Source organism: Aspergillus campestris (assembly GCF_002847485.1).
Source record: "Aspergillus campestris IBT 28561 chromosome Unknown P168scaffold_11, whole genome shotgun sequence".
Classification (NCBI taxonomy): Eukaryota; Fungi; Ascomycota; class Eurotiomycetes; order Eurotiales; family Aspergillaceae; genus Aspergillus; species Aspergillus campestris.
In genome coordinates, this window is record NW_020194346.1 from 298,846 (window position 1) to 321,745 (window position 22,900).

At 52.8% G+C, this 22,900-nt stretch overlaps 9 protein-coding genes across 9 annotated transcripts; 3 read left to right on the forward strand and 6 right to left on the reverse strand.

The window, feature by feature from the left end:
• Positions 1 to 11: 11 nt before the first annotated feature.
• P168DRAFT_273739 (glycosyltransferase family 1 protein) lies at positions 12 to 1,687 on the reverse strand (the record flags this gene model as incomplete). The annotated part of the gene is made up of 3 exons (XM_024835386.1): positions 12 to 337; positions 442 to 1,086; positions 1,140 to 1,687. 3 exons carry the CDS (start codon positions 1,685 to 1,687, stop codon positions 49 to 51), a joined length of 1,482 nt encoding a protein of 493 aa, XP_024690025.1. The 3' UTR covers positions 12 to 48.
• Positions 1,688 to 2,690: 1,003 nt separating this feature from the next.
• On the reverse strand, positions 2,691 to 3,838 carry P168DRAFT_241312 (F-box protein; the record flags this gene model as incomplete). The annotated part of the gene is made up of 3 exons (XM_024833756.1): positions 2,691 to 3,283; positions 3,351 to 3,717; positions 3,794 to 3,838. The coding sequence occupies 3 exons, from the start codon at positions 3,836 to 3,838 to the stop codon at positions 2,691 to 2,693; spliced, it is 1,005 nt and encodes a 334-aa protein (XP_024690026.1).
• A 327-nt stretch (positions 3,839 to 4,165) lies between these two features.
• P168DRAFT_257919 (ketoreductase) lies at positions 4,166 to 5,952 on the forward strand. Its single transcript, XM_024834576.1, has 2 exons — positions 4,166 to 4,652; positions 4,715 to 5,952. Exons 1-2 carry the CDS (start codon positions 4,476 to 4,478, stop codon positions 5,576 to 5,578), a joined length of 1,041 nt encoding a protein of 346 aa, XP_024690027.1. The 5' UTR covers positions 4,166 to 4,475; the 3' UTR covers positions 5,579 to 5,952.
• A 1,699-nt stretch (positions 5,953 to 7,651) lies between these two features.
• Positions 7,652 to 10,261, forward strand: P168DRAFT_257920 (sugar porter family MFS transporter). Its single transcript, XM_024834577.1, has 3 exons — positions 7,652 to 8,382; positions 8,462 to 9,402; positions 9,513 to 10,261. The coding sequence occupies exons 1-3, from the start codon at positions 8,062 to 8,064 to the stop codon at positions 9,955 to 9,957; spliced, it is 1,707 nt and encodes a 568-aa protein (XP_024690028.1). The 5' UTR covers positions 7,652 to 8,061; the 3' UTR covers positions 9,958 to 10,261.
• A 212-nt stretch (positions 10,262 to 10,473) lies between these two features.
• On the reverse strand, positions 10,474 to 13,250 carry P168DRAFT_273750 (putative GTPase NOG1). The gene is made up of 5 exons (XM_024835387.1): positions 13,124 to 13,250; positions 12,942 to 13,050; positions 12,739 to 12,840; positions 10,960 to 12,650; positions 10,474 to 10,871 (listed from the first exon to the last, which is right to left on the reverse strand). The coding sequence occupies exons 1-5, from the start codon at positions 13,142 to 13,144 to the stop codon at positions 10,830 to 10,832; spliced, it is 1,965 nt and encodes a 654-aa protein (XP_024690029.1). The 5' UTR covers positions 13,145 to 13,250; the 3' UTR covers positions 10,474 to 10,829.
• Positions 13,251 to 13,503: 253 nt separating this feature from the next.
• Positions 13,504 to 15,081, reverse strand: P168DRAFT_292538 (polyamine acetyltransferase). The gene is made up of 4 exons (XM_024837601.1): positions 14,886 to 15,081; positions 14,531 to 14,787; positions 14,013 to 14,465; positions 13,504 to 13,955 (listed from the first exon to the last, which is right to left on the reverse strand). Exons 1-4 carry the CDS (start codon positions 14,926 to 14,928, stop codon positions 13,932 to 13,934), a joined length of 777 nt encoding a protein of 258 aa, XP_024690030.1. The 5' UTR covers positions 14,929 to 15,081; the 3' UTR covers positions 13,504 to 13,931.
• Positions 15,082 to 15,897: 816 nt separating this feature from the next.
• P168DRAFT_292539 (sterol homeostasis protein ARV1) lies at positions 15,898 to 17,397 on the forward strand. The gene is made up of 4 exons (XM_024837602.1): positions 15,898 to 16,129; positions 16,182 to 16,235; positions 16,294 to 16,890; positions 16,923 to 17,397. Exons 1-4 carry the CDS (start codon positions 15,941 to 15,943, stop codon positions 17,328 to 17,330), a joined length of 1,248 nt encoding a protein of 415 aa, XP_024690031.1. The 5' UTR covers positions 15,898 to 15,940; the 3' UTR covers positions 17,331 to 17,397.
• A 13-nt stretch (positions 17,398 to 17,410) lies between these two features.
• Positions 17,411 to 18,651, reverse strand: P168DRAFT_292540 (uncharacterized protein). Its single transcript, XM_024837603.1, has 4 exons — positions 18,161 to 18,651; positions 17,928 to 18,011; positions 17,757 to 17,809; positions 17,411 to 17,670 (listed from the first exon to the last, which is right to left on the reverse strand). Exons 1-4 carry the CDS (start codon positions 18,169 to 18,171, stop codon positions 17,591 to 17,593), a joined length of 228 nt encoding a protein of 75 aa, XP_024690032.1. The 5' UTR covers positions 18,172 to 18,651; the 3' UTR covers positions 17,411 to 17,590.
• A 439-nt stretch (positions 18,652 to 19,090) lies between these two features.
• On the reverse strand, positions 19,091 to 22,386 carry P168DRAFT_241492 (BAR domain-containing protein; the record flags this gene model as incomplete). Its single annotated transcript, XM_024833762.1, has 8 exons — positions 19,091 to 19,123; positions 19,180 to 19,311; positions 19,370 to 19,931; positions 20,027 to 20,182; positions 20,349 to 20,460; positions 21,004 to 21,483; positions 21,543 to 21,633; positions 21,712 to 22,386. The coding sequence occupies 8 exons, from the start codon at positions 22,384 to 22,386 to the stop codon at positions 19,091 to 19,093; spliced, it is 2,241 nt and encodes a 746-aa protein (XP_024690033.1).
• Positions 22,387 to 22,900: the final 514 nt, after the last annotated feature.

Genomic DNA, 22,900 nt, shown 5'->3' on the forward strand with positions numbered 1-22,900 from the left:
CTATGTCCAAACACCATTCAAAATACCATCACAAATCCTGATAATCATTCAACCACAAAACGGATTCCCAGCCCTTTCTTCCGCCAGTATGTCCTGAATTTTCTCCCAGGCCAACACACGACCCTCGACCGGTCCCAGTCGCACCGCCAGTGTCATCGCGTTGATCTGCATAGAGGTCGACTGCACCACCTGGAGCATAGCGTTTCCCAGCATTTTCCCATTGGTCTTGGAAGAATGATTCCAACGAACCCAGACCCCAATGTCCAGGTGCTTAACACGAGCTGCGTATTCGTGCGTGTCGAACCACACGGGTACCACGACCTGCGGGATGCCGGCTCTGCAAAGTCCAAGTCAGCGAGATTGTGGGGAACCACTGTGAAGAAACCATGTAGAGAACAATCGCAGCAGAAGAGACGAAACAAAAAGGAAAGGGGTACTTACTTGACTGCTTCCTGGTATGAGTTGGCACCTCCGTGGTGGACCATTAACGGGACATGGCCACTTTCAAGAATCACGATTGGGTCAGCGTACAGCCAGGGCTCAATGCGCACACGGTCTGTGATTATAGCCGGGTGAAGACATGCGAGCGCAGGGTCTGTCTTGTCGTCATCGTCGACACCGGGCTCAGGCTCCCGAACCATCTTCCATAGGATCTGGGCCCGGGGCATCTGATCTAGTAGCATGCGCAGCCCCTCTGCGAATTGTCGCCGGTTGTTGCTGTCATAGCGGAGATGCGAACCCATAGTGACGAGGACGGTGGGCCGCCGCGACAGCCAATTCGCTAGCTCGGGCATCTCCTGAGTGACCGGGGCACTGGCACGGAGGATAGGACCGCAGAGCGTAAACTGCTCGGGCACATGGCAGGGAAAGTCAGTATAAGACATACTGGATAGAATGAATGGGGTTTTGTCGGTGTCCGCGACGAGGATGCTGGGTATGGGGCCTGGGATTCCACACCTGTTGCGGTAATCTTCGACTTCATCGCACTGCTTGCATGATGATAGGGACCTGCGCAGATGGATGCCGAGAATGGTGTTAGGGAACAACAGATACCATGGTAGGGGGTAGGAATATCCTGAACACAGACTGCGCGCTACGTTAGAGATGGAGAGACAAGGGCAGACAGAGAAGAAGCTTACCTGGGATATTTCCATAGATTCGCTAGGTACGGCTGGCGCACATGAGTCAGGACAGTACTGGGTCCCAACTTCACCATGCGCTGTCCCATCGTGCGGCACACATCTACAGCTGGTAGTAGGAGAGGGTCTACCACAGCAACAACCGGCTGGACCTGCTGGATGATCTGCTCGCAGTCCCGGTAGATCTCCATGTACTGTATGCCGTCCCATGGCATGATCGTACTGTGCAGCAGCGAATTGTATGTTTTCATGGCTCCGCAGAGACCAGTTGGATGCGCGTCGAATGAGCCTCTAACTCCCGTCTTCTTGCGTACAAACTCCACCATGGATGGGCCGTTGATTCGATGGAAGTACGGCCTCCCTGTATTCCAAGGCATTTGGTTCAATCGTCTATGGAGGTCTTCAAGGGCATCGTCGATGGGAGCAAAGGAGGCAATGTGGACTTTGTAACTCACTCGTATGAGAAACTCAAAGGCCACTGCCAGATGCACTGCAGCCTGGCCCAACTCGCTGTTGGTGATGAAAAGAACGGATGGTTTATCAGGCATGAATGCGCTGTGTGTTCTTTGTAGATGGCTTGTGAACGATATGACCACTTGTATGAAGGATAGATAATGAAGAGATACAGAGAGAGGATGGAAGATAGAAAGAGAATACAGAGAGAACAGCAAAGCTAATAAGATCATATTTATATGTTTCTATTCAACAGTGAATACAGATATCATGCTCAGGTGATAGTAGACCATCACTGTTCAGTAGTGAGATGATTGCATCAAATTCAACAGTCACTGGCAGGTTCAGTGATAGTATTCTATCCACTGGAGTTCAGCACAATGAATCCTCTCCATGTAATTGGTTATAACAGATCATAAATATACTGCCTAGAATGTGCAATTAGTGATATGATCAAGATTATTCAATCAGTACTTCTATGAGATCTAAGAAGCCAGTTGCTCAGCGTACAGAACTATCATGACAATGATCTATCTCATCTATCAGCCATATTATATTAAGATACATAAATAGATCAAGGCTTCTTCTTTTCTTCCCTACTGGGATGGCTTCTTCCACGGGAAAACGCAAGGAAGGCGATAGGGCTATTTGCTAGCTTTGGTTCCCCGATCCATAAACATACTCTCGCCCCTTCCTATATCAACATAAGACATAGCTCTAGGCATTGATGGGTAAATCTAAAACATTCAATCGAGCTCCAGTATTCGTACTAGAGATTGTCAAATGCAATTGTCTTATTGAAGTAAAGCGTCCTCCTCAAGTGCACACGTTGACAGAGATGATCGGGGGACTAAAAGTACCAGGCCTCAGTGCTAAAAAGTGCCTGTCACTTCAACAAGATGGTGCTCTTCGTTGTCTGAACCAGCATAGTACCGAGTAAGTGGATAGCCCGGAAGAGAGGCCATCTGCTACAGGTGTAAGTCTATCTAGCGCAGATTATACAGAGTCATCATTTAAGTCTCTTCCATGCATCGGCTAGGTATGTATATACGTCGACACCCGTGCTATAACCATGAACAAATATGCCTAGAGCAGTGATTATCCTAAACTCGGAGTGAAAATCATTGCCTTAGAATGATTCTGCTGCTCTTCAAGGGACTTTTCCATAGTCGTTAGGAGCCGAGTAGTCCTAACATGGAGCTCTAAAGCCATCAAGTTAACGCCGCTGCCCTGATGACAACACGAGCAGAATATAACAGACGTACCTTCGATAGCCAGTTCAAAACTAGTTGCAGGTTCTTCGTCGCGATGAACAAGAATTGGAGCAGTCTCGCTGACTTCTCTCTTTTCCCGCACCCGAACCTTCAGACCAACATTGCGCGCTTGATCAGCCCAGAGCATCTGACTACCATCCATGCGGTTGTCTGCATGAGATTCTTCTGTCGTTCCTCTTGAATACGGATCGTTGTGATTTTCCAGGTGTTCCCTACGTCTCACAGCATCTTGTAGCCAGTCTTGGAACAACCGCACGACCTCATCCTCCACGGTGACGGCACTGAGCAGAAGACTACTGTCCGGAATCACTTTAACAATGTTCACCACAATACACAGCTGTGAGAAGTTCTCAAAAACCTCCAGATTGACAGGACGCGTCACTAGCAAGTTATCCTCCCGAGATTCACCGCCAATCCCTAACATATCGTCAGTTCGGAGCCCGGAGAAAAACATCGTCTTCCCAAAGAGATCAAGAGAACCCACCCCATGATGAGAGTAGTCTCGTTCCGCTATTTCGCTCATCCACTGTAGCTTCCGGGCGGAAACGCGAGTAGAGAGAACTCAGTCGGCCCAGCCGTTGGGCTTCGTCGACATCCTCGTAGAGCGACCCTTTCCCTTCGTACTGGTCACTGAGTCCGTCAGTACCGAGGTATTTGCAGAAGACGTGCGGCTCGACGAGTTTTGACGTCGGATGAAAGCATTCGAGAATGAGCTTGTACTCCTTGAGGGAAGCTGAAACTAAGAGGCGGTAGTGGAGGATTCGCAGGATTAGGGCATGAAACCGACGTGAGACTGTTGTGAGGGGGAGCAGATCGCGGGTGGAGAATGGGGTGAATATTTGGACGAATACCTGGCTGAAAGTCAGTTTACATTGTGCAACTTTATAGTAAACTAATGGGCTGATGGGAGGTATATATCAAGCATACTTCGTTAGGGAGAGTGTAAAGACGGGGTAGGGATGCGGGGTCCATTATGTTCGATTCCGCGCCCGCACTGTGGGGAGACACGGCCAAAGATTGGATGGATGTAGTAGACCGTTAGAGGTACTAGATGGCACGATCCATCCTGATCAGACAAAGGAAGGACAACAGTATGAGAAGCAATATGATGCACTTGAGGGAATATCAACCAGCGCATGCGATAAGAGATAAGTGGTTGATCTAAAGTTCTGACGTCACCCCGCGGGGAGAGCCATCATGAGATGCTGGTTCCACTGTTGGTATAAGATAGTATGTTCCAGAAAGATAAAAAACAATTGTTATATAACGGGTAGTCTCTATAATCATATTGTAAGATCGAAAATGTCCATTTTGCTGAGTGATAGGTGGTAACCCCAATCGATGCCTGAAGAATAAGGGGTATAACTGTCATCCGGCCATTCCCGTGGGCCGGGAGTTACCGGAAACCACAAAGACATTCAGCTCCATATTGGTGCCTGGGTAAACAGGCCCCGATGTCTTGGCACGGACGCGCGAAAAGAACTCTCCTCCCTCGGTCCCAATGATGCTCTCCAAGCTCTCCGCGTCCGCTCCTCCACAACTGTCAACACCCCCACCACACAGATCCATCGCAGTTGATTGAGGGTCTACACCTCAATTGTTGTTTATCATGGATTTCCTCGCGAAATATATCCCCTGTCCCTCTACACTGGAGCTCAATGTCGCCCCTGGGTGGCAGACGGTGGCCGCTTGGTTTCTGCTGGCCTCGGGAAGCTTGTATGTTGCTTCCCGAGCTTTTGTCTTCGTCAGAGTTCTTCTGAGCTTGTTCGTGCTTCCCGGAAAACCGGTATGTAATGTCTGATGGATCCACGGAAATCAGAGATGAGGGACTAACATCGATCGATCCAGCTCCGTTCCTTTGGCCCCCCCGGTAGCTGGGCGGTGGTGACCGGTGCCTCCGATGGATTGGGCAAGGAATTCGCCCTCCAGCTTGCTCGTGCTGGTTTCAACATCGTCCTGGTGTCCCGCACCGCCTCGAAGCTGACCGCCCTGGCCGACGAGATCACCTCGCAATACTCCTCCGTCCAGACCAAGACCCTGGCCATGGACTTCGCCCGCAACGATGATAGCGACTACGAGAAGCTGAAGGCTCTGGTTGGTGAGCTGGACGTGTCGATCTTGATCAACAATGTCGGCAAGAGCCACAGCATCCCGACTCCCTTTGCCCTGACTCCGGAAGACGAGCTGGCCGATATCGTGACCATCAACTGCACGGGCACCCTGCGGGCTACCCAGCTGGTCGTTCCCGGTATGATGCAGCGGAAGCGCGGGCTGGTCCTCACCATGGGTTCGTTCGGCGGCCTGCTCCCCACGCCGCTCCTCGCCACCTACTCCGGCAGCAAGGCTTTCCTCCAGCACTGGTCCACCGCTCTCGGCGGGGAGTTGGAGCCTTACGGAATCACGGTTGAGCTCGTCCAGGCCTACCTCATCACCTCGGCCATGTCCAAGATTCGCCGCTCCAGCGCGACGATCCCCAACCCCCGGACCTTCGTCAAGTCCGTGCTGTCCAAGATCGGCCGCAACGGCGGTTCCCCGACGTATGCATACAGCTCCTCTCCCTACTGGAGCCATGGTCTGATGGCATGGTTCCTGACTTGCGTGACCGGCACCATGGGCCGCATGGTCCTGGGCCAAAACCGCGGCATGCACGAGTCGATCCGGAAGCGTGCCTTGCGCAAGGCGGAGCGCGAGAAGGGCAAGAAAAGCACCTAAGAATAGTACCTACTACCTAGAGCTAGCCGGTGCGCCAGGTCTAGATGTCATGAGAGGAGAGTGAAGGCGAAAAGGATCGACGCGAGCCGCAAACATTGGCCATGGATGGATCTGGCCTGGACAGGGACTTATTTGCCCGGTGTAATAGACCTGTGTTTGGTTTTCGGGCGGCTCAGTTGCAAAAGCATGGATCAGAGATCCGCTAGCTACCGTACCCCGAAACCTCACAGCAGCTGTAAGTGTAAGGGCATAAACATGGGGAACAGAGACTCGCCCACTTGGGTCGTCTAGCCGCAGAAGTCCAACAGACAATGCACTGCAATACATGAACACCTCAGTGGGAGATTATCAGCATAGAATCAATAATATACTAGTGTTAAATCTGTAAATTCCGCCCTTGTATCCACCGTGCTCTCAGGCCATCGAGGCCACGGGGTTGATGGACCGCAGATAATTCTACAAACTACGGAGTACATATCCAGTACATTGTGGATGATTTGAGCCTTGTGGAGTATGGAATGCGTCTTGCATAATAAAATAATGCCAGGCGGAGGATTCTGCCATGTATACCACTGCCATCCCATTAATACACCAGTGCTAAAGATGGGTCATCTAAATACATCCCTGCTTGTTCTCGTGCCCTTAAATCATCTCACTTGAGACCTCAACTTCTCTATCTAAACCTATGCAGCTACTTGACGGCCAGGGTATTAATAGCATCACAGAATGAGCCATGGTTGCTAAATCGACTGCTAAAGACATGCTAGAAGCTCGCTAGGCAAGTTGAGAGGCAAAAGAAAGATTGCCACCGTTTTAGCAAGCATTGAACGCTGGTTTATCTAGTGTTTAGTGTATACTCCTAGACTTCACTATAGTCAAAAACAGCCACTGTTACGACCAGCAATGATGAACTACCGACGGACCCGTGGAACCCCAATGCACTAACGTATACGGATACAATGGCATACAACCAGCTCAAAACCCTCACCGCAAGCTAAAAAGGTCAAGAGGTGCAAGCAAGCAGGGCACAATGATCCTCAGCCTGGTATTTCCAATTTCAGCTAAGGTTATCTCGGTTGGTCGGGATCCGCAGTGGAGTCTGATCAATTGACAAGGAAGCTAGCCCATTGGCCATTTCCAGAACCTCTCTTCACTCTCTGCACCATGGTTGGATGAAGATCTGACAGTGGGTATGGGATTTGGGAAGGGAATAGAAAGACAAGATCCGTCACCGGTGAGTTTCAAACGGGATAGGTACCTGATCAGAGATTTTTAGTTGGTTTCTCTAGCCCGGTGGGCCGCCCGATTCGGCACACCGAGAGGTCCATGGGCTGATCCCGAGTCCGAAGATATCGGGTGCCGATGGCTCGGCATCGCTCTGGATTCTTCTGGATGGAAGAAACACACCGGGAGAGAATGAACCAGAGGAAACAAGGAAAGAACTATAAGATTCAGGTATCCTGCTGTTTCACGGCTGGAATGACTCCATTGACTTTTCCTGCTGCAGTCACTTCTCCCAGACCTAGTTCTACTAATCTTTCCAGATTTTTCCCGACTCGGGATCAACCCGTAGCCGCTCAAAAAAAAAATTACAAAATGTTCTATTTTTCTGACCGGGTCCACCAAGTCTGCCACGGCTTTTGACCCATTGTTCATTTCGGAACCGGCAAGTTGACTACGGTCAGGCCAGGGGCAATAATTGTCGGGTTGGTTTCACAGTCGTCCAACCTCAGAATCACCCGGTGGACCACATGAACGAGATTGACTTTGTCATCCAACCACATACACAAGACACAGTGTGAAGGATGTCAGACAATTCAATAACCCTTGCTTCGGACCCGACTCGCTTCATTTCCTGATGTCTGAGGCGAAGGCCATCAACAAAGACTCGCAGTAGAGTCATGATCCAGACACCATGACATTGTAACATCCGAACATGATCAAGGTTCTTGCCTTCCTCTTCATTGCCGTGGTCATCGTATGATCTTGTAATGCTGGACCTTCTCCTGCACAATGTCGTTGTGAACAGGATACTGTCAACCACCTGGTTGACAGTGACTAACACCTCAGACAGTGATGGTTCCCATCAGTATGAGAGACCAATCTGCGCTGCGACAGGCACTCCACCAGCGTAACTCTAGTCTCTCCACTATCTCTCCACTCGTAGTAAACCCTGTCAAGGTCTCCAAGGACGAGGTTGCCCCTAGCATTCGACCACGAGAGCGAGCTTGAGATCTGGGCCCGTTGTTTTCCATGGTCCTACCTTAGCAAACTTTCATCACGGTAGAAATTACTCTCGCCTGCGTCACCCATCGGGTCAACAGTCCGTCGTTGAGCCTAATTTCCTGTTTTAAACCCTTCTGTCGCCGCCGACTCCCCTCTTCCATTTCAACCCCACCCCCAACCTCCCTTACTGTGCTTTGTCTGAATCCCCATTCCCCATCTACTGCATTTCAGTTCGTTGCTTGGCTGGACTGCTCACCATGGGCGTTTCTAGTCTGATCTCGCGGATCAAACCGCAGGTGGAACAGAAGGAGCTGTCAAAGGCGTCGACTCCCGCTCGCTCTGAGTCGAATGCGGAGAGAGATCATGTCCTGCTCGATGACAGTCCCGTTCAGTACCTGACCTGGAGGTCGTTCATCCTGGGGATCGTGGTCTCCATGGGTGGCTTCATCTTCGGCTATTCGACCGGTCAGATCTCCGGCTTCACCACCATGGCCGACTTCAAGCAGCGCTTCGCCGAGAGGCTGCCCAACGGGGAGTATCACTTCAGCAACGTCCGAAATGGCCTGATTGTTGGTCTCGTAAGTGCTTAACCGCGGGTATAGGACGAGGTGTACTCGGGACCTCATCATCATTACGTGGTGCTGACGACTGTTATAGCTCTCCATCGGAACTATGATCGGTGCCTTGGTGGCTGCCCCCATTGCTGACCGCGTTGGCCGTAAACTGTCCATGACCTTCTGGTCCATGATTCATATCGTCGGTATCATCGTGCAGATCGCCACGGACGACAAGTGGTACCAGGTGGCCCTGGGTCGTTGGGTCGCCGGTCTCGGCGTGGGCGCCCTGTCCGCCGTGGTGCCCATGTACCAAAGCGAGTCCGCCCCCCGCCAAGTGCGCGGCGCCATGGTCAGCGCCTTCCAGCTGTTCGTGGCCTTTGGCATCTTCATCTCCTACCTGATCAACTTCGGCACCGAGAGCATCGCGTCGACCGCCTCGTGGCGCATCACCATGGGCATCGGCTTCGCCTGGCCCCTGATCCTCGGCATCGGCAGTCTGTTCCTGCCGGAGAGCCCCCGCTTCGCCTACCGCAACGGCCGTGTCGAGGAGGCGCGCAACGTCATGTGCAAGCTGTACGGCGTCAACCCCAACCACCGCACCGTCGTCCAGGAGATGAAGGACATGAAGGACAAGCTGGACGAGGAGCGCGCCGCCGGCACCGCCGCGTGGTACGAGATCTTCACCGGCCCGCGCATGTTCTACCGCACGCTCCTGGGTATCGCCCTGCAGTCGCTGCAGCAGCTCACCGGCGCCAACTTCATCTTCTACTACGGCAACAGCATCTTCACCTCCACCGGTCTCGACAACTCCTACGTCACCCAGATCATCCTGGGCGCGGTCAACTTCGGCATGACCCTCCCCGGTCTGTACGTCGTCGAGCACTACGGCCGTCGCAATTCCCTGATGGTCGGCGCCGGCTGGATGTTCATCTGCTTCATGATCTGGGCCAGCGTGGGCCACTTCTCCCTGGACCTGGCCGACCCGGCCAATACGCCCAAAGCCGGCGCCGCCATGATCGTCTTCACCTGCTTCTTCATTGTGTACGTCTCCCTTTCCCTCTTCTTACATCCCACCCTTCCCACTCCCCCCCCCCCCCCCCCCCCCCCCTCCCCACCCCCAACATCACAATACACTAACACATCTGAAACAGCGGCTTCGCCACAACCTGGGGTCCCATCGTCTGGGCCATCTGCGGCGAGCTGTACCCCGCGCGCTACCGCGCCGTCAGCATCGGCATCGCCACCGCCGCAAACTGGACCTGGAACTTCCTCATCTCCTTCTTCACGCCGTTCATCTCCAGCTCGATCGACTTCGCCTATGGCTACGTCTTCGCCGCGTGCTGCTTCGCGGGCCTGCTCGTCGTCTTCTTCTTCGTCAACGAGACCCAGGGCCGCACCCTCGAGGAAGTCGATACTATGTACGTGCAGGGCGTGAAGCCGTGGAAGAGCGCTGGCTGGACGCCTCCTGGGGGTGTCATTGGTGATATTGATAACAACACTGCTGCGACGGAGGAGGAGGAGGAGAAGAGGGAGGGGGAGGGGGAGCATGTGCATGAGGAGCCTCCTAAGGATAAGGCTGGGGAGGGGAGTGCCTAGTTTTCTTTGACTCTGTTCTCTTCTGATTCCGGTTCTTGTTTTATTCCCTTGTTCTATTCTCTTGTTCTGCCCCTTTCTTCCACTTTTTCTTCTTACTTTTCTACTTCCTTACTTCCTGTCTTACTTTTATTTTATTACGACTCTCCTCTTTTCCATCTATGAGATGGCAGACACACTGGGTTCTATTTCATGTCGACTCCTGCTTCCTAATGTCTAGGTCTGGCTGGACCAAACACAACAAAATGTATTCAAACAACAACTGAGAAATGGTTTTTAAAACAATATAAGGGGAATGAATAGCAAGAACTAGTTTATTTTATGGTTCCATGCCAATACTTTATTTTTTAGAATTGTAGATGGAGATGCTAGATGATATGGGATTGGAGTGTTGAAGACATCTCAATATGTTGTTTGTCATTATCACCGTCACCGTCATCATCACTGTCACGACCCTACATGGTATTTTTTTTGTATACGTATTTGATTGAGAGGAAAGGAAAGAAGGAAGAAGATAATAAGTCATGACTATATTCATAATGCTAGCCAGAGGCATTCCAATCACCCACTCACTCAATCAATCAATCTACTACTACCAGATATAACCTCCCCGATCTCATCATAACTCAATGAGAATCAATCAAGTCAATGAATCCATCCATCCCTCGGATATCACCGTCCCACCAACAAGCGGGAAAAGCACGGCCAAGCAAAACAAAACAAAACAGATGTAATATAAAAGATATGAATAAAAAAAAAACTGTGTAATGACACCGCAACGCCCTTCTTTTTTCTCGAATAGTTCATAATCACGAAATGAGTAGCTGCGTTTGGTATTATGGAGGAACTCGGTCGGTTGGTGTGTCGTGGTGGTTTTAACGCCGAGAGGTCTTGCCCATGCCACGTTTGCCGGCGACCTATTGTGATTGTATCAGTAGAGTTCTTGATGTATTGGGTGATATGGGGAAAGGAAGGATGTAAGAAAGGAGGGAAAGGAAAACATACCAAATGTCTCGCCAGAGACGCAGTCTGGTGACGATCGGCTTCGCCTGCACGCGCCATCCGGTTCATCTTCTTCTGAGACAGCTTGGCCAGACGCTCGGCCTTGGTGCGCGCCAAGTCGTCGGTGACACCGTCGTCGCGACGGTTGGTGGCCGCCTGGCTGCGGGCGCGGCCCTTGGCCTTGGCGATCGCCTGGCGCGGGTCGGACGGGTCGACGTCCATGGAGTCGTCCATGTCGACGTCGCGGTTGGTGCTGCGGCCGCGGGACGGCTGCGAGCGGGCACGCGCCGAGGCGGCGTCGACGTCGTAGCCGGCGTCGGCCAGGCTCTTCTCCATGTCCTCGACCCGCTTCGACTTGGCGCTGCGCGGGATCATCGCGCGGTTCTTGAGCGACTTGCGCATGCGGGCCTCGTTGCGCATGAGCACGTGCTTCTCGCGGATCAGGTCCGCCTTCATGCGCAGGTCGGCCTCGTCGGCCTCTTCGATCTCCTCGTCGGACTCGTAGAAGCCGTCCGCTTGCAGCTTCTCCTCCTCCTCCTCCAGCGCGGCGAGCTTCTCCTCGATGTCCGGGTCCACGAAGTCGTAGATGTTCTTGCCGTTGTACACCTCGGGGATGTTGTCGTGCTTCCAGTCGTCGTCCTCCAGCAGGTAGTTCTTCTTCATGTCCACGTTGTAGACACCCGCGCCTCCGTTCTCCTCCTCGATGTCGCGCTCCAGCTTCTTCCGGTTCGGGTCGTCCTTGTCGTACTTCTGCAGGGACTTGACGGCCTCCGGGATGAAAGTCTCGCGCTGGGCACCGTTCATCGGCTGGGCCACGTGGATACGGGCAAGCACGTCGCCCAGACGTCCGCCGGGCGTGCCGGCGCTGTTGGTGCCGGACTTGAGCTTCTGCGCCACACGCTCGGCGAGCAGCTTGTCGCAGGCGGCGTTCTTCACGTTCGTGACACCTTCGGTGGTGGTGCAGGAGAGCTGCAGCAGCTCCACGTCACCGGACTTCAGGATGTCCTGGAGCTCCTGCTGGTACTCGGGCTCCAGGTCTTCGGGACGGCGGACATCGATCTTGTTGATCACGATGAACACGATCTTGTTGGCGAACAACGGCCGGATGCTGCTGAACAGCTTGATCTGGTCGGACACGGAGTAGCCGCACTGCTCGGAGAGATCCATAAAGTACATGACGGCCGACCGCAAATGGGCGATGGCGGTGATGGACTGCATTTCGATGGTGTTCATCTCCTCGAGCGGGTGATCGAGAATTCCGGGCGTATCGATGGCCTGGAATCGCAGGTATTTGTAGTCGAAGTGACCGACGAACAAACTCTTGGTCGTGAAGGCATAGGGCTGCACGTCAACATCGGCGCGGGTGATGTTGCGCAGGAAACTCGACTTTCCGACGTTGGGATAACCACAGATCAACAGGGTTCGGGTGTTGGGGTCGATCGAAGGCAGACGGCCCAAATGCTGTCGGACCTGCTCCAGGTAGACCAGGGGATCTTTCAGACGACGGCAAATGGTGGCCATGCGACCGAGGCCAGCACGTTTCAATTGCTTGCACTGAAACAGAGACTGTGCGTATTTGATAAGACGGACATAGTCGCGCGAGACGGTTTCGATGAGATGTTTCGCCGTGGAAACCTGGCCCAGGGCAATTCTGAAATGGTCGGCATCGTAGAGGGTGTTCATCAGATCCTTGTCTGCGGGGTGTTAGACTTGTTTGATTTTGTTTGTCTTTCTTTCGTCGTTCTCTCTCCGGGGTGGGAGTGGGGAAAATTCAGCACATACGGAACGGATGAATGTCCTGCAGACGCGGGAAGCCATCGAGGATAGCCTGAAACTTCTCGCCAAACGTCTCCTGGGTATATTTGACCTTTCGGGTATAGAAAGCTGTCATAAAAAAAAATCAGATCAGTAAGATGTTCCACCATACGGACTGCCCGATCGCCTCCAAAACGACCACCACAACCCATGCAAAGAGTCTGAAATACCTCGAATACGGCTAATCTTGAAGCCCGCGCGAATCTGCGTAGGCAGCTGACGCTGGGTGCGACTCAGCACGATATCCAGGAATTCCTGGCTCGTGGGCACCGGCGCAATCTAATCACAGAGTCAGTAAAAAAAAAAGTCGACTTGGTTTGCCCCAGAGGCGGGGCGATGCAAAAAAACTTACGTCCTTCCAGGTAGTCTTCATGATGGAAACTCGAGAGGGATGGACGACTCTCAAGAAAATCACAAAGGGTTGATGGGAGAAGAGGAGGAAGAAAAATAAGATCGTCTGTTAGAGTGATGGACGGTCGTCGCCGAGCCCAAAAATCCCGACCCAAAAAAAAAAAAAAAAAAAAAAAAAAAGAGCGATAAAGGCGGCAGAGTTTTGGGCGGTGAGGAAATGTGGAGAGGATAAATCACGTGATACCCACTAGCCGAGAAACAAGCATAACTGCATAACCTCGACATAGAATGGTTGATAACCAATTTTATAGAATTATAGAAATGGTCTACTTTCTGCTATTCAGGTGAAGAAGGGTTTAATAAGTTACAATTGAATATAAGTCTCTATCGATCATATACATTCAACTACCCGTGGGACTATGTATGATACATCGTAATACCGACCAAACCACCCGCTGTCTCATCATCACATGGGTATAGGAAGCAAGTCAGGGCTTCGTGGAAGCCGCTTGGACTCGTTAAGACGAATAGTCCCCCGAACAGAATCATCATCGTAGCCCACAAACTCCGTTGCTTTTGTCTTTCTGAAGCCACCCGGTAAAGACCCAGTAATCCCAAGAGAAACCGTCAACATGTAGGGGGTGTCAAAGCGAAAAAATCATGGCAGGAAAAATTCAAGGACAAAAAGAGAAGAAAAAAAAAGGTTAAAAAAAAAAAGGGAAAAGGAAAGAAGAACAGTAAAAAGACAAGAAGACAACCTAGCGGAAGGAAGATAGCATTGGGTCATAGAAATGCCAGTCGTCCATCGCTCATTCATTCGTAAATTCCAATACCTAAAACACCGGTCAGTAAGATCAAGTATGAGGCCCACACAGTTAGAGTACGCTTACCAGATCAACCCAGCCGCCGCCACCAAACTGGCACTTGCTGGGACCCCGGTTCTCAAACCCAAACGATTCGTAGAAGTTCACCAGGTGGTCGTGGGAAATGATGGAGATCCGTTGGGCGATCTGCGCCTCCTTGATGCGCTGGATATAGGCTTTCATCAGGGTGCGGGCGACCTGCTTGCCCTGGTGCTCCGGTCGCACGGCCAGCGAGTGGATGGCGATGGTGCTGCCGTACTCATCGTGTCCGACCGTCTCTCCGTCCTTGATGGAGAAGCGCTCCGTGCGCCAGTTCTCCGGCAATTGCATGGCCTTATCAGTGACGAGAACGGTCGGCGTCCGCGACGCCACCACATGTCCGACCAGGGTCGGCCGGGGCTTCGCCTCGCCATCGCCCAGAATGGGCAGCGTAAAGAGACCCAGGCACAGTTCCGGGCATCGGTTCAAACGGTAGGTGAACTTCACGAAAGAAAACTCGGTTAGCGCGAACTTGCTGTGTTTGGGGAGACAAAAAATCCACATACCTTGTCGCGAGTACAACGCTCCGCCTCGGGGAAAGCCTGCTCAACCTCGACGCAGTCATCCACATGGGAGACGGTAAGGACCTGGGTGAAGGGGTGCAGCTCGTCCAGCTGGGTGCGGTGGTGGACCGGGGGGCGGCGGAACCAATACGGGAATTCGTTGATATCGTCATGGTCAACAGCGACGTAGTCCTCATCGACCTCCTCCTCATCATCGTCATCGTCGAGTTCATCGGCCAATTCGGGGGGAAGCCCTGGGCCTGGAGATGGGCGGAGGCGAGCGGATCCAGCTCCCGGTTGATATGGCGGGTCAGATCGTCGGCGGTGGACGCGGGGGACAAGGGTCCAACCTTGATACCGTTGACGGTTCCTGAAGATTGCTGATTCGTTTGATCGGACATGATTGAGCGTCGTGAGAATAAAAAGTCGGAGATGTGGTGAGATAGAAAGGCGAGGTGGAGGTGGCGGAGAAGTACGGAGGAGAGGAAAGCGGCAGAGATCGGGCGCGACTCACAGTGCGAGCGAAGGGGGAGTGGGGGGGGGGGGATTGTTTTGGTCAGAATTCCCAGCACGGAAGGGATTTACCAACGTTTCTCTTTTAGACTGGAAGGGGAGATTGGATTTAATGTCGGATGGACGTGAGGAGGGGAAGTTGGGGGAGGAAGGAGGAGATGGAGAGAAATGACTAAATCTTAAACCCGAAACGAAAAGAAAAAAAAAATTAAAAAGAAAATCGAGAAAAAAAAAGGAAGCGAAAAGGAACGGAAAAGATGAGGGGTTCCCGAACCCACGGAAAGCCGGTGGGGCAAATTCTGAGTGTTGAGTTTGGTGTCCGAGTTGATACTGAATACTCCAGACAGATAAGAAGCAGAAGAAGCTTATCGTGAGAGTGGAAAGTTAGGGCTAAGACTAGAACGAGTTAAGAGCACTCGGACTTGTCACGGACGATGCAGGGATCACATCTTGATTGTCTCGTGATCGATATAGTCCATCATGCGTGGCAACGAGTCGGGGGATTGTCTGTCGCCACCGGAATTCTGGGGTGGAACTTGGAGATGTACTGACCAATCTGGAGGATTGTACAGAAGCTTACAACGCAATTAGTAGTAAGAGTACAATCTATTTCTTGGACTATATATCATTAATGAAGCACATTGTATATATTGAAGTTGAAGTAAGATCCTCCATACCCCAGGTTGCATTATCGGAAACAGATGACTCATCCTGCATTACAAGGAACAAGAAGGAGCGGAAAAAGTTCCCCGCCGAGTCACGGGATATATGTGCCTGGTCTTACCTAAGCAGGCACCGAAGATCGCTCACCGCCTTGCTCTCCGCCATCAATTGCGATACAATACAGCTCCAGCGACTTCACTTCCAATTCAATAAGCATCATGACCAGACAATGACACGATGCCCATCTGCATCGAGTGCTCCTATCCCGTCTCCCACCTGTATAGTACCTACAGTCGTGCCGATGATCGCTCTCTGGGGAAGGGCGTGCGCTTGACCCAGTGCCCGCGGTGTCAACGCTTCGCCGACAAATACGTTGAATATGACTTTGTCGTGCTCTTTATTGATCTCGTCTTGATTAAGCCACAGGTGTGCCAGTCTACAGATCGGATGGGATGTAGCTCAACTAACGCTCTACCAGGTATATCGACATCTGCTGTTTAATCGGCTCGGAGGGAATGATAACCAATTGGATGTATGTCCAACCTCCCCCTAAGTCCAATGGACGAGATCTGACCAGTGTCTGTATACAGCGCTCCATCCTTCGCCTGGGAATTCTCCTCCTGCTGTTCGATGTCTACCTGACTTGGGCGCGTCTCGAAAAATCCCCCACCCTGGGTTCCACCTTTCTCCTGCGCGCCCCCATCGTCATCCAGTACCTGTTTTTCTTGAGCTTGAACACCCTTGCGACCCTGGCCCACCATCTCACCGTCCGCTTCCTGGCATCCATTCTTGCTCCCACGCCGCGAGGACATGCAGGACTCAACAAGGGTACTGGGGCTGGAGCGGAGCAGTCCTCGGTCCCGTCGACCCCGGTACTGCCCTCCTTCCCGGCTCAGCCCACGCAGACTCCCCCGTCCAACTCGGCGCTGAGCCCGCCGAAGCCTACCCCAAACCAGTCATCCCACGACATATCGTCCCCTCCAGCGGGGTCAAACAACAACAACAATACCACCCTGCCAGCATCAACTGCACCGGGGCCACCACCACGGCCATCCCCCCTCCGCCGCACCTCGACCGCCCCAACCCAGAACATCCAACCCCTCCCGCCCCCTTCCCCAGCCAGTCCAGCAGCCATCAGCACAGCTCTCCTAGTCAGCAGCTGCGTCAAACTATTCCCCATCCTCCTAGTCATCTGGGGCCCCAACGGCACCGGCGACAGCGGCACCCCGACACCAGCAGCATCAACAGCATCAACATCAGCAGCACCACCGCCCACAGCGCATTCACCCCCATCGACACCGGCATAACCCACGCAATACCCACCAGTCTAGCCCAAGGCCCACCCCCAACAGCAACAGCCTCGCCCTCAGGACTAGCAGAATGGTTCGCCTCGCCACCACTGCTAGACAGTTTCGTGGGCCTAATGCCCGCCAGCGTGGTTGAGCTGATCGGGTCGATTCTCTCGCTCGGCGCAGCAGACACGCACCTCGTGCTGCTGAGCAATATCGAAGCGCTGTATATCCTGCTTGGCTGTGGGTATGTGCGGGCTATGGCGCTGGCTGTTGCGGGGTTGGCGGCGCGGTGGACGGTGCAGAGGGTGATATTGGGGTTTGCGGGTGTGGGATAGTCTCATTGTTGATAGCCTATTCGCACTACATTAAACCTACCCTTATATAATACAGTCTTAATATAATACGCAGTCTCAGACAAAAAGATAATATCAATAGAAAATAAAAGCGTAGCTATACAGATTCTCCACATCTAAGCCTAGGCAAGTCACTACTTCACCCACTCATTGCAAGGTAGGCCACAGATATCACAAGGTATCACACATACCACCAACCCATCTCACCACCCCACACCCAATACCTAATTGAGAAAAAGAGATCACTGCGGCACCCGACCAGGCCTAATATCGGACCTCTTAGGCACGATAAGCGGATGCCACTGCGCCAGGAAAACGATCGCTAAAAAGAGCATTAGCCATGAATCCAACACAACACAACACACCCAAAATAAAGAAAGGAAAGGGAAAATAAAGAAAGATACATACCCCACATCAGATAACACGACGCAAACGAGAGAATGAGGGTGCTTCGCCAGAGTCTGTTATGTTTATTCCATTTGTCAGCCTGTGTCTGCGTATCTCTGTCTATCCCGCTGGACGGATTGTTGAATTTGAATGCATGGATGGATGAATGGGTAGGGATAAAGATAAACATACGTCTGGTTATCCCCCTTGGGACTAAAGAACCATGCTACCACCGACGCGATGACGACGAGGATTAGGCCGACGATGAGACTCCACCTGTATTCATTATTCAGTCAGATTTGGTTTTCTCCTTGAGTTGGGTATGGGTAATTGTTAAGTGCGTATAATACTCGCGCAAGTAGCAGTAGACAGTAGGTAGGTAGGTAGGTAGGTGGTATGAACGTAGAAAACAAGGAGAAACGAACCCGTTGGCCATTGTGTATGCGTATATTTGATTCTTCCTTCTGACGTGACTGTCCAACGTATCTGTCGTCTGTCTTCGTCTTCGTCCTCAAGCCGAACAACAATCGAATCGTATCGGATGAATCGAACGACGCGAGATCGAATAGGTCGTTAGATAGCCAGGAGTAACTAGCAGACCAACACCAAACGTATGCGAAAGAATGAGACGTAGGACCAGCCTCAGCCTCGTGTCTGCCCGTTTTGTTTCTCTTTCTTCCCTTCCAACCTCAAATGTATATCTCCAACCCCGTATCCTAGCTAATCCGAGCTAAACGTCCGTTCCGTCAATCGATTAATCCCACTTGGCGAGTGAGTGGACAGCGTCGCACGATAGAAGGAGCACGACTCGGCGATTATGCGGGGCGTTGATCTCGAACTGTCGACGGCTGAAAATCCAGTGTATATGCGGAGGGTGGTGATACCGAGAGGGTGGATATAGGTCTTGTTATCTGAATATCCGGTGAAGTCGCTGAACTGACATGACATAGCAACGGAGCCTGAGAGATTTGGCTAGTCTGTTTCGGGTATGTTGCGCCAACTGGTTGATGCCTGAGGCAGTATCCGCATAGTGGTGGGCTGTGGCGGTGCAGTACCTACATATAACTATACTCTGTACTATCTGGGTGTTAGGTATTATAGAGCTACGGAGCTGAGTTACAAGCGCAAGTACGGTTTAATACATTGATGTATGCGTACGAGGAATCATTTGATAATTGACACGCATAAGATAAGCTACGCAATCCAACCAAGTCCCCATATCCCCATGGGGACGGGAATCATCTCATTCAAGTGCAACGGGGGTGAATCTCGACAAAGGATACTGAGACATGAAAGAAGAATACGACGAAGAAATATCAGAAGAAAAGGATATAAGAGGATCCATTATGGATCTTCTACGCGCCCTCGCGGCTCTTACGGTAGCTGGCCTGTGACGAGTTAGCTGAGGTGTACTGTGGATGAATCAAAGACAGATGGGGTATACCTCTTGTTCGACCTGCAACCCGTCGACAACAGGCGCCAGCTCGCTCAGGATCTCGTACGAGCGCTTGTGGAACTCCAGCTGCGCCGCGATCAGGTCCGCCAGGTTTCTCAGGGGTTCGGGGGTGTCGAGGACCTGATCGATTAGCACGTGGCCACTCACAGCAAATAAAAGAAAAAGAGGGGAGACGTACATTCTTCATAACGCTCACAGCCTCCTCAGTCTGACCAACGAACTCATCCTCCGCCTGCTCAATCTCCGCGCGGGCCTCCTCGCTCAGGTTATCCATATCACCCCGAGCAGCAGCCTTCTTGCTCGCCTTGACAGAGTCAAGCATAAGCCGGGCATTCTCAACATTACGGCGCGCCTTAGCAGCAAACATCAAGTTCGTGTTGAGAGTGGTGTTCCAGCCGGCCAGGAAGCGCGACTGGATCTGCGCGTCCTGCGCCAGACGGGCCTCGCCGACCTTCTCCGAAGCCAGGGCATACTTCTCGAGGGCGCTCGCCAGCGGGTCCTCGCCGGTCGAGCTCTGCGCCAGCGTCTGCGACCCGGCGAGCGACGCACGCGCGATGGCGTGGTTGAACGTCTTGGGCTGCGGCTTGGCGGACGGGGGCGCGGTCAGGGCCGCCTGGGCCTCTGCGGGCGACGCCGCCTGCGACAGCAGCTGGACCTTCTCGTTGATGGTGCGACCCAGGTCGTTGAAGGACTCGCGAATGTTGGGAGGGTAGTCGTAGGGCTCGTTGGAGTACTGCGAACTAAACACGTGAAACGCACGCATGCGTTAGCATGTGACAGTGGACGACGCACGAGGGAAGGGGACGGAGCGATAAAGCTCAAGAGACCGACTCACGTCACCTGCAGCAGCTTCTGATGGACCAGCTTCAGAGCATCTACGCGCTTCTCCAGCTCGATGTACTCATCGGGGAGCTGGGTCTTGTCCTCTACCTGGCCCAGCTGCTCCTTGATCATCTGCTGGGTGCGCGCAGCAAAGGGCGAGAAGTTCGCGCTATTTCCCCACGCAATGGAAAATTAGAAACATGTCAGTATAATGCTTCTACCGGTGTTGACTGGACCCCGGGGTGGGGGTTAGGTAGAGGGATTACTGTCGCAGGAGCGACAGTAGATTTAATTCCCCCGGGCCCAACAAGGCGGAGAGATGACCTGCATCGTACCTGAGGTTCTTTCCGAACGCCTGCACCTTGTCCATGGTGAAATCAAAGGGGGGTAACAAATCAAATATGATGTAGTAGAAAAGATCAGGGATGCGATCAAGTGGAGAGGACGCTAGGCAAGTCAGATGGAATGTTTGGGGGATGCAGAAGGCTGCGAACGAACGTGGTGGAGAGTCGAGGCCACTCTCCCGTTCCGACACCGCCTCATCTGTTGGCACCGCCACAGCCCCTTAACTATACGGAGTGGTGGGTCATAACAGAAGTACGTTTCATACTACGTTTGTTATCATGAATGGTTTTTTTTTTTTTTTGAGTCAAAGACACAAATCAAGGAAATGACTACATGCATACATCCATGTAACAAATTGTGCTAACCAAACCCGCAATCTCCAAGCAATATCAGGAAACAAAAGGACTATGCTACAAGCCTGTCAATCTATCATAACCATAACAATAATCATATCCAGTAAGTCACGTTGAAGTCGTATCATAGCGGTGTCAAAAAAGTCAAATATCGCATGAGAAAAAGCCACAGAAACCAAGAAGATCAAGTCAGAGTAGCCATCATGGCACGGATAATGCGCGGGTTGGGTCCTGTCAATAAATCTTAGCATCCAGTCATGACATCCACCAGTGGGATCAAGTGTCAACCTACCCTTGCGGTCCTGTCTCGTCTCGACGATTTCCTCCTGCTCGCCATTGCCCAGCATCAACCGCGTATCGCGGATCACGTCCCCACGGCCATGCAGTCGGTCCAATTCCAGGTACTCGCGAAGGTCGTCGTCGCTGCTGCGCGGTCGCACCACGACGGCCAGCGGGCCGGTGCGGGGTTTCTCGGCCTCAACGCGGTCGTCGGAAGAGCGCCCCACCAGGCCAACCATGCGAACCGGGGAGGAGCGTCCCCGATGTCGACCGTGGACTGAGATCGACCGGGACCGCGAGACGGTCCTTTTGATCCGTCTCTCAGACAGGTCATAATGGCGGGAGTGTGAGCGGTGTCGCGAGGGCGATCCCTCAATGATCAAGGTATCCCCGCTGCTTCTAGGAGACGATCGCTCCATCGCCAGTCGTTCCATCGTACGGGAGGATGGGTGTTTGTGGCGGACGGGTGAAGGACTCCGACGTCGAGATTCGACTAGACGGGGGATATCAGTCTACTTGTCTCTCGGGGGCTAGAGGCACGTGGTCACCTACTCTCACTTTGGCGCTTGATCTCGCGACTCCGCCCGATGACTTCATCAATCTGCTCCTTTGACAGCGCCAGATCAATGATGACCATGTCACCCTAGAAGAAAACAGTCAGAATCACAATCGTGGCTGGATCGATGACATTCTCGGTCATTAATATAAGCGCATAGCATACCTCTTCGTGGTACGGGTACTGCCACTCGCGGATAGCGCGGACATGGACCAGATTCTTAGGCATACGTGTCTTGCCTTTGCGCGGGTAAGGTTTCTCGACCTCCTGCGTCACACGCTCTCGAAACCGACTACCGGAGCGACGCGGCGGGGTAACGAGATCCCGCTCACGAAAGCCCCGGAACTCCTCATCGCCATAGTAGTCCGGCTCCGCGATGCGGATAGCGTCGTAAGAATCCGACTCGCGGGACCGGCGAAACGACCGGCGGCGCCGAGGCGGCGGGCTGGGGGCTCCCCTGGGGGCATGGTAGTAGTCGTCGAGCTTTCGCGCGGGGATGCGGTCGAAGGTGTCGAGCGAGGATTGACGGCGTAGAAGGCGGGGGCGGGGCGGAGGGCTCTCTCCCCGGCGGTCGTAGGCCACGAGGGGCCCCGATGGTTGCACCAGGTGGTCGTCGTCGTAAGACCTGCCCGGCCGGCGGGCAGGGGGTCCGTACCGGTCGTCTTCCTGGAGGCGCCATTCAAATCGCTCATCTTCCATTCGACGGGGTCGTTCCAGAACCGGGGGGGCTCGCGGGTGCATGCGATCCTGGCGTTCTCGCGAGAATCGCTCGGCGTCCCACCGGTCTGCATCCTGGTCGAACGCTCCGGTGGACCGGCGGTAATCGCTATAACGCGACATAATTCTTTATTGAATTACTTTTCTTGTAATCAACTGGTCGTATGACTGAGGAAGAAATGGGTGGAGGGAAGATGACTAGATCGATGAGGGAACCGGGGGTGTGACGATTGCGGCTGACTTGACGGGCCGCTGGTTGAAGGTGGGGAAGATAAGCTGCTGAATCGATGGACGGACCACGGGTCGCTCAGTTCAGGATCAGGGACAGGATGAGGTGTGGAAGAAAACCCCGCGAGCGCGATCGTAGTTCAAATAGGGACCGAGCAAACGACAACACAAAGGATGGAGAAAATACAGATCCAGGTTGGTTTTCAGATCATGAAAGGAATAGAATCCACAGTAAACAGAATCAATTAAACCAAGCAAACTAGAAAAAAAGCTGCCTGACGTTGACCATTCACGATGACGTTCAGCTTTGTTGAATTGATAGGTTTAGATTACCGTATTATACGCTCTTTTGCGGGGCAGATGGGGTAATGACGCCGTCAGGTCCTGTCATCAGCATTCCTGGTCAGCT